The sequence below is a fragment of the Nelumbo nucifera genome, chromosome 2 (assembly GCF_055504915.1).
Source record: "Nelumbo nucifera cultivar China Antique chromosome 2, China Antique-T2T, whole genome shotgun sequence".
In the NCBI taxonomy this organism is placed as follows: domain Eukaryota; kingdom Viridiplantae; phylum Streptophyta; class Magnoliopsida; order Proteales; family Nelumbonaceae; genus Nelumbo; species Nelumbo nucifera.
The window spans coordinates 112974926-112984878 of NC_142650.1; the positions used below are offsets into that span (position 1 = coordinate 112974926).

The 9953-nt window shown below is 36.3% G+C and overlaps 1 protein-coding gene across 3 annotated transcripts; it reads left to right on the forward strand.

Moving 5' to 3' along the window:
- Nucleotides 1–1270: 1270 nt before the first annotated feature.
- On the forward strand, nucleotides 1271–9168 carry LOC104585924 (cycloartenol-C-24-methyltransferase-like). Of its 3 annotated transcripts, none has more exons than XM_088897387.1 (14): nucleotides 1271–1436; nucleotides 1690–1798; nucleotides 2266–2332; nucleotides 4086–4159; nucleotides 4287–4371; nucleotides 4923–4978; nucleotides 6985–7039; nucleotides 7379–7426; nucleotides 7595–7678; nucleotides 7815–7931; nucleotides 8024–8107; nucleotides 8237–8362; nucleotides 8547–8644; nucleotides 8824–9168. In XM_088897387.1, the coding sequence occupies exons 2-14, from the start codon at nucleotides 1716–1718 to the stop codon at nucleotides 8912–8914; spliced, it is 1068 nt and encodes a 355-aa protein (XP_088753513.1). In that variant the 5' UTR covers nucleotides 1271–1436; nucleotides 1690–1715; the 3' UTR covers nucleotides 8915–9168. The 3 variants fall into 3 exon arrangements, with proteins under 3 accessions (XP_088753513.1, XP_088753514.1, XP_088753515.1); XM_088897388.1 differs by having other exon boundaries at nucleotides 1298–1436; nucleotides 1591–1798; XM_088897389.1 differs by having other exon boundaries at nucleotides 1300–1436; nucleotides 1611–1798.
- The last annotated feature ends 785 nt before the right edge of the window (nucleotides 9169–9953 follow it).

Consider the following 9953-nt stretch of genomic DNA (forward strand, 5'->3'; position numbering starts at 1 on the left):
TAAAAGGGGGTGTATCATGTATGAATCCCAATATAAAGACCGTCTTCTCATTCCTTTTCACAGGATCGTGTTTACACCATTTATACAATGGAAATATCTCCATGTAAAAAAGAAACATAAAGTACAAAACTATTCTCAATACACAACTGTAAAAGGCTATGTGAAGCCGATCTCATTCCTTTCCTTCCCTAGATAGAACATTGGAAAAGGGTGTTCACTGATCTAGGAACCCAGCAGAATCTGACATGTAAAGAATGAGATGTTCTCCATGAGCAAAGTTGTACATGGGTCGATTTCTTGATTTGACAATCTCTTCGAGGGATAACCACTGAAATAGCCAAAAACCACATTAAGGGATTTGAGTCGAATATTGCCTAATAGTTTGGCTCTATAAGTATGTCTACATGTTGGTTCTGTAGACTTCCAGTACCATCTCCAGCAGATTGGTTCGGCAAGACGTGAAATACCATTCATTGTCACTGTATGGTTCATGCTTAGTAATACAAGGACGGATTATGCATTCTCATAACATAAATTCCTCACATACTACCATTTGCCTTTGGTGGTTCCTTCTTAAATTCTTGAAATTTATAGTTTTCTAAATTAGTTTGCCATAAAATTACTTTTTATACTATATATTATTTGTTATTCATAATATAATATATTTTACATATTTATACATTTATTAATAATATCTTTTATAAATATAAAAATTAAAAAGAATCAAAAAATAAAACTATTAAAAAATCGAAATCGATCAACTCATTAATCGATGGTACAGTTTGGAATCAATGTTTTAAAAAATGATTTGAAATCGGAACTGTTTTAGTCATTAGTTTTTTGGTTGACGGTTTGATCGTCCGATTCAAATGGATGGTTCATTCTGAAATAAAAATTTTAAAAAATAAAAAAACAGCCAGAACTGTTGAATGGGTCAATGGTTCGACCACCTAGGTTAATGGGTCATTGACCGATTCAACGGTTTTTGGCCAGAGACCGAATTTAGGGTAAAACGAAATTGATTGCCTGAATTGTTTTCAGGCCGAACGGTCCGACCGTCCGAATCAACGACGGTTCGAAAACCATGTTTGGAATTGCAAAACCGCTAATACCTGAATACCGGTTCGGTTTAAAAAATATCCCATTAACCGAACCATAAGTGCATGACACCGAAGACAAAGAAAAAAGTTTGGCAGAGTGGCTTTTTGGAAAAAAACAGATTGGGCTGTCAAGGGGCACTACAATTACCCATTTGCCCCTATGGCAAGGTGTCATGCAGTGTTGCAGATGAGATCATGAGATGAAGCCACTGCGTTATCTCTTCCTTCTATTTCTTCTGCATACAATTTCATAAGGTGGTCGTTTTTCTCGTTGTAGGGTCTTCACCTTGTCCTCTTCATAGCTTTTTCTAGGGTTTTCAAGACTAGATTCTCAATGTAAGTTCTCCATGCTTCGTTAATGGCGTCCACTGTTTTTAGAACAGATGGGCATTAGTTTGGACTCTTTGATATGTGTTGGAGCATCTTTTGATCGTTCGTTTTTTTCTTTTTCTGTTTTCTTTTTCTTTTTTTTTTTCTTTTCATTCACAAGTTTTCTGATCCTGATGATAGTTCTGCTTTGCTCGGTAGCTGAGGGAAACCGAAGAGGAGTGATATTTTGATGCATTTGGACTTTGGAGTGTTTTTTCAGATATTTGTGCGTTGGAGGACCGGAAGATGTCTAAAGCTGGAGCACTTGATCTCGCATCTGGCGTTGGAGGAAAGATTGAGAAAGCTGACGTTCTTTCAGCTGTTGACAAGTATATTTTCCTTGCATTTGCTCTTTTTTTTCTTAGCGCATTTATGCGTGCTATTAGCTGGTTCTTGGATCTCTGTTTTTCTTTTTTCCCTCTTGACTGCAAAAGTTGATAAAAAAAATCTAACCGTAAAGGTTAAAACCAGTGAAACTCAGGGAAGAGTTCGGTCTTTCAAATCCTATAGAGCAGACATGATATCTGCATTCCTTGGATTACGTTTTGTATGTGATCCTCAGATTGTATGCCTTTTCTGCAGTATCAGTTGGATTTCAAAGCATAGACTACTTCAAGGAAATAACGAATAACTCGGATAATGTCTGTGTGATCGTTATTTAGTTAGCACTCTGCACTGGTCTTGTTTTGGTTTCTGAATGCTGAGTTGGTTTTTCATCAGTAGATGTTCTTGATGATTTATTTGGTGTTTTTGTCTTATCTCTGATGTAGATTTTCTGATTTGTTTAAAAATTTAGGTATGAGAAGTATCACGTCTGTTATGGAGGGGATGAAGAAGCAAGAAAAGCAAACTACACTGACATGGTAAGAGAGCTTTCGCTCCTGATCTGCCATTTGATGCGACTATGCATGAATTATTCACCTGTTAGCTACGAAAACTTCTTTTTCTTTGGTAGAGTATAATACTTATAAAATGTATTATAAATATATGATCTGTCTCATGTTGTAGATTTTATTTTATGAGGTAAAAAAATAACTTGTTATCTTTTCCATTTCATTTTTTTCTTTTATTTTCACCCTTTTTATTTGTTCTGCCGCTTATGGTGATTGAATACCTTATCTTTTTTGTCATTCCTTTTACCCTTTTCTTATTATTCTGTTGCCTAGTTTTATTTTTACTAATATTCTGTTGATCATTGATACCTGGAAGTAAATGTTTTCCAAATTTCATATTCATACTTTTTCTCTTATTGAAAATCATTCTACTTTTCATGCAATGGAGAAAGATGAACATAACTATATCATTCTTGGGGCATTTATAAATTCATAACTGACCCTTCTGGAAAGAGAGTTTGGGTTTGCATGATGTTTCCAGTACTTCTTAAGATTATTTGGAGAATGCCATCACCAATAATTTTGTAATGGTACGCAAATTTCCTTATTTATTTTGAGATATTGCTTTAAGTGTATAAGGCAGTGGTGTAGGAGTGAGTGGTCTGTAGAGTAATGGAAGTTGGAGATAAAAACACCACAACAGAAGAATTTTGTGAGTCTCGGCAAGTGGAAATTGCGGATTTGGGGATTTGACAACCAAGGGTGTGTGTAATGACTAAGAAATGTATTAATAGACTCCACGAGGGAAGTGTAGAGTTGCAGAGAGAAGAGATTAGGGTTTCTTGGGACTGGGAATGATCTCTCCCGGATTATCTAGAGAGCTAAGGTAGTAGGCTTGAGCATGGGAAGTCATATGCTTTAGTGGTTGTGTGCTTCATTGTGTGTTAAGGGTCTGGATGCCTGCTTCGCTGATTGTTCTGCTAACCAATGGTCTTGAGTATATCAATGCTCTTACAAAGTGGATGGAGCTCAATTTACTCATGATTCATGAAAATTGCAAACCGATGGTTTTGAGTATATCCATTCTCTTACCAAGTGGATGGAGCTCAATTTGCTCATGAAAGTTGCAAACCAATGGTCTTGAGTATATCCATTCTCCCACAAATGGATGGAGCTCAATTTGCTCATGAAAGTTGCATAGAATCAATGTTCTTGCAGCTGAACTGACTGTAGCCTTGTGTCCTGCTGCTAGCAGGAGCTGTTTTTCTTTTTTCTTTTTTTTATTTATTTTGATGTTGCTAGAAGAAGAGTTAAGAATTTGGAAATAACTCTGAGATATTTCTTCTACTGGTCTTTATGCGCAAAAATTCACCAGTATTGGAGGATATTTTTCTTGTAATGAGAAATATTTCTTCATTGGAACATCATTTAATGATCCTGTTAGGTATTTTCCTTTTCTTTGATACTGTGGTTAAATATTTCTTTCCTGCTTCTTTAATCTTTCTTATGTAGTACTTAAACAGAGGAATGAAGATTCCATTACATTGTAATATCATGATGAAATTTATAAGGAAACCTTCCAGTAAGAAGTTGAGGCAAATATGATGTATTATATCTCTAAATATCCAAAATTATTATTTGAAAAACTTACCTTCATATTAGATCTCCATATTTCCAAATATATCACTAAAAAAAATATGATGTACCTATCCAAGATTAAGTAGAAACCTTTGATGCATTTTCTGTAATTTGATCCACTATTTCTGTTTCCTGTGATTTTTAGGTTAACAAATACTATGATCTTTCAACCAGCTTCTATGAGTTTGGCTGGGGAGAATCTTTTCATTTTGCACCCAGGTTAGTGCACATTATGAGGTTCCAGTCTTTTTTTTCTGCAAATTACTGTTAGTTGAACATGCTTTTTAGGTTGTATTTTCAGTTACTAAAGATGTACCAACAAAGACCATAAATTGTGTATCTACAGATGGAAGGGTGAGTCTCTTAGAGAAAGCATCAAGCGTCATGAGCACTTTCTTGCATTACAACTGGGTCTAAAACCTGGACAGAAGGTTTGTTTCACTTGGCTATTCTTGTGAGGTGACGTGAAAATCCTACTATCATGATTCACAAGATTTATGTTTTCTAGGGGTGCTACTTGGGGTGGGTTGGTCTAGTTTAGGCCAACATATCCCTAAGTGTGGAAGACACAAGCACATTTGACCAACTGCACCAACTATTGTGTAATACCCATGCAAACTCTCCCTAAACTGACCTGATCCAAACCAGAGTGCAACTGAGATGCTTACTCCTCTACTAAAGTACTGTCTATTGTTGAATCAAGTTAGGCTAGATGTGCTTACAATGCACTATTGTAAATGAAAGGACGCTTAAATTGTGATTATTAAGATGTGAACTGAGGTCCTAAGAAGATGAACTTTAAATCCTAATCGAAGCATTGAAGTTCTTGACATGTACACATATTTACACACAAGCAAGCTGAGCCTGTCCTAAAGGCTGAGTTGGTGTGAGTGTCTTTCTGGTTGAACCAACCCAAGTGGCACTGCCCAATGGTTTTAGATGGTTTGTATCAGGAAAGTTGAACCTTTTCTTGCTACCGCAGGTATTGGATGTAGGATGTGGCATTGGTGGGCCGCTAAGAGAAATTGCTAGATTCAGGTAACCTATTTCATGATACATGTAGAGCATTCTTGTTATACTAGAAAAATTGTAACCTTTGCTTCCAAATATTTGGTTAAATAATTCTAGCAATGGTCATCCAAAGAAAGCCAATAGAAAAATATTAATCAATTTATTTATATCCCTGTTCTTGAAACTTTTTTGTGTTGGGAATTTAGTTTGGGCACACTGACTTATTCCCTACTGACTACTCTCGCTCACATGGTTTTAATTCAAAAATTCTTCTTTTTTCTTTTTGGATCAATGATTAGTTCTTGACATTGAGAACTTCTAAGAAGTACTTGTGCAACAAGTACTTCTTTTAACAACCACTTAATCGTCAAACAAGGGCCTAAGCCTGACAATAGCTCTCAGAAAAACCACAGACCTGGTACTGACCATAGTTTCTGGGGGTAACAGGTCCTGAACCAACCCCTTTGTTGATTGGGTTGTCAATTCTGATCCCATAACACCTGATCATAGCTAACGAGAAAAGCATCAGGGTATGTCATATTTTCTAATAAAAATTTTGATAATATGGTTTAAAATTATATAAATAACCTTCATATAAATCCATCACTGACCAGTTATTATTTGACCTCAGATGTGTCTGCAAATTGTATCCATTTGTCCAAGTTTTGAATTTATATCTGATCCAATCAATGGGGTCCTAATTCAACTAATTCATAATTGGATTGAATATGGATCCATTCATCCACCCTAATCCAATCTGATATGATCTGAATTCTGAACCACTGGTATTTAAATGTATCTGCTTATATCTACATAAAAATAAATGTGTCTATTAGTAAAGTTGGTTTTGATGTTGTATGTTTACTGAAGAGTCATAATTTCAAGTCTCATAGAAATTACTTTTAAGCTATTTTATTCATGATATAAATGTTTTCAATCATCAACATCATCCTATCCTTATACCAACTATATGGTGTTGGCTACATGGATCCTTTATTTTTCCATTCCATTCTGTTTAAAGCAATATCCATTGTTAAATAATTAGCGCTTTAGTCATTTCATACAACTATCCATGCCCTTTTTGTCTACCCTTAGCCCTTCTAGTCCCTTCAACTTGAAAAAAAAAACATCACTTCTTACGGGTGCTGCATGTTACCAAACTATCTTAGTCTACTTCCTCTCATTTTAATTCTAGTTCATTTATTAATAATATATAATATCTGTACCTTATTAAAAAATAATGTTCTGATCACTTTTAGTTTAATTTTTATTAGTATACAATATCTGAATCTGGCATGTGAGATTTTATCTGAATCCAAATATTAGTGGATAAAATTTGGGTGTAGGTATATCCAACTTGAATCTGATACTTTCGCAAGTTGGATGCAAAAACAAGCCGTCACAACTAGGACCAGTCATAGACCAGACTATGTAGTAGGGTGTGATCAGTTCGTATTCCTTGTCTCCTGGCCAAATGGCCTACATCAAACTAATGGAAACAACTTATAGCTGCTTGTTGGAGGAAGTCTTGAAAAATTCATGTCTAACAATCATTTCTCTATCTTGCTGTAGTAAATCCTTACTTGTTCTATCATATCCATGGGAATGTCTGATTCCAAGCCAATTATCAAAAAAAAAAAAAAAAAGTCTGGTTCCAAGCCCTTGCAAAGACGCCAAGTATTTGGCTTTCCTTAAATCTTATTCCTCCCCTCCCTGAACTCATCCAGTGTTGGAAGGGACTGGATTTCCCATTTAATATCCATCTAAATTACTTCACTACATGTGACTGGTGAAAAGCTTCCCCTAGCTTGTCCTTTTCTTCTCTTTCTTATTTTACTTTCTCTGATGGAAATAAGTTGTTGGCATCTATCTCACTTTTTCTCCCAAAAGATGGTGTGGTAATAACAGAATACTGCAGTACTGACTACCTATTTGACTTTAATCTTTTCAGAAATTTGAAAGTTAAGTTGATTATCTAACTTGATTATTTCCATATTCAGAGAATCACAAATTTGTATTGTTATCTGTTGCAGCTCAACATCCATTACAGGGTTGAACAACAATGATTACCAGATATCAAGAGGAACAGTATGTATTAACTTGTTTCTGTGCAATATAAGATCCCCCTTACAATGCAGCTATAAAAAAGGGCATTACCCGACATTGGTCCCAACTATCTGGGGTCTTGAGGGTTGGATTGGATGTGTACCTAATCTTTGCCTTGTTTGGGGTTTTTTGAACGAAGTGGCCACCTTCAGACTCAAACTTGCTTTCTCATGCTTGTCATCCCAAAGTTTTATTGTTTCATGATTAATTTTTATGTTTTGGTCTGTTTTGAGGTTCCTAGTCCAAATTTATTTCTCTGACCACCGAATTGATTTGTAATCTTTGTAGCATTTATATTAATGAGTTTTGGTTGCTCTTCAGGAATTGAACCGCATAGAAGGAGTGAATAAAACCTGCAACTTTGTAAAGGTCAGAATTTCTTTGTTTCACACTGAACCATTTGTGGTCATTTTCTTCTGGTGAAAGTGAAACCTTTTTTCATCCACATACTTTTTTTTCCCTAGTCTATCTTTTGTCCTGTTAGTTGGTTCTATATATGGCTGAACAGTTTCATCAATTCTAGACCACTTTGTTCAGGCTGACTTCATGAAAATGCCATTTCCTGACAATACTTTTGACGCAATATATGCAATAGAAGCTACCTGCCATGCACCAGATGCGGTATGTCTTCTTAAGATAACTCATTGAATTCACATTGTCAGTAATTAGTGTCTTCGTTCAGCTGGAATATCCATGTCCACTTCTTAAATGTCTTTTGTTTCAAAATTGTCTAACCTTTCCTCTCTGGGTGGAAAAGCTTGGATGCTACAAAGAGATTTACAGAGTATTGAAGCCTGGTCAATGTTTTGCTGCATATGAGTGGTGCATGACTGATTCTTATGATCCCAAGAATGAAGTACACCGAAAAATCAAGGTCATACATTGCTAGATACATAGTAACCGTCATCTGTTAACTCCATTTCCTTCTTTTATGATTGTATAAACTTGCCTTGACTAATGATGCAGGCTGAAGTTGAACTTGGTGATGGGCTTCCAGACATCAGGTCAATGGCACAGTGCCTTGAGGCTCTGAAACTTGCAGGCTTTGAGGCGAGTAGCTTGGACATTGCAATTTGTACTATTTATCTAAAGTTAGAAAAGAAAAATGAATGAAAAAGAAAGAAGAAAGGACACCAAAATTGATCTGACTTGGATATGATCTGGATTTGTTACCTAAAGGTGATATGGGACAAGGATCTTGCTGTGGACTCACCTCTTCCTTGGTACTTGCCTTTGGATACAAGACATATCTCCCTAAGTAGCTTTCGTCTAACTGCTCTGGGCCGTTACATCACTAGAAACCTGGTAATGTACTTTTTTATTTTCTGATTCACATGCATATTTAACTCAGAATTTGAAGAACAATCTATTGCTACTGCTTTTCTAGTTTGGTATACACAAGTGCAACTTTTCCCTCTGTTTTATTCTTTTGTTCCTTTTTCACTATCTTAGAAGCAATGTATAAGTGACAGAGTCATTGCTTTTGTAGGTCAAGTTCTTAGAATTAATGCATCTCGCTCCAGAAGGAAGTCAAAGAGTTCAGGCTTTCTTGGAGAAAGCTGCAGATGCGCTAGTGGATGGTGGAAGGTAAGACATTTTAACTTTGCATGCTTGTCTACATTTCTCTTCTTTCTCTCTCAATGAAGACAACATTTAAAATGAAAACTGGTGGCTCTTATTGTTTGTGTCTAAAAGAAGTTTTTTGCTTTTGAATGGGCTAATAATACCAGATACTCATGTACTAGTAACTGGTTCATACCATACAGGAAGGAGATCTTTACCCCAATGTACTTCTTCTTGGCTCGCAAACCTCACCAGAACGGTCAAGAATCTGGCAGTGCTATAGAAACTTCTTGAACTTTGTAACGTTTGTAAATTTTCAGTTGCCTCGCTTTCCTTCCAAGAACCGGCAAGTGAAACTAGGAGAACTAATTCATCACTTTGTGTTAGTTTTGCTCTTTAAATTTTCTTAGGTTCAGGCTAAATGCAGACCAGTTTAGATTTCAGTTAGGGTTTTGCATTCAGTGTTACCTTCAAGTTTTGCTCTTAATGCTTGTAGTTGTAAACTTGTAATGTTGTTATTTTGTAGTTGCTAAAGAGATATAGGGCTATATCATAAGCTAGTTGGGTGATAAAACCGAATTCAAAGGTGCAGCCCGGGAAACAGACCCATATATGATTCTCGGTCCCCTATAATTGGCACCTACCCCATATTTGGAGCATTAGAATTTAGAAGCTTAGAACCTACCATGGCACTATGAAATCGGTCCTACTGTAAACCCTCTTATTTTCCAATTCATTTAAAAGAACCCTGGAGAAGAGTTTTGCACAAAGTTTTACAAATAATCCTTGGTCAGATGGTTAAAAGTCCCAAGATTAAACTCATTTCCCCAAGAATCAGTGGCTTTGAAGGGTTTTACTCAATGTTTTTGAACCGTCGTTGACCTGGACGCAGACGGTCAGATCGTTTGGCCCAAAAACTATCCAAGCAAACGGTTCTGTCTCACCTCTGACTCACTCTTGGGTCAAAAACTGTCGACTTTGTCAGAAAACAGCTGATCTGGGTGGTCCAACCGTCAATTTGTTTGACCCGGACAGTGGTTTGTGGTTTGAGAAATTGCACAGGAGAAACTCTGAGTCTGAAACACAAACTCAGATCTGATATTCAGAGACTGAGAGAAAGAAGAAGTTGCAGTTTTCTCAGATCTAGATCTAAAAAAACGAAAAATCAATCTCAGATCTGAGATCCGAGAACTCGTATCTCAGATCTCAGATCTGTCATCTACGCTGTTACCACCGTCACCATCTCGTCATCGCCTGATTCTCGGTCCCTATAATTGGCACCTACCCCATATTTGGAGCATTAGAATTTAGAAGCTTAGAACCTACCATGGCA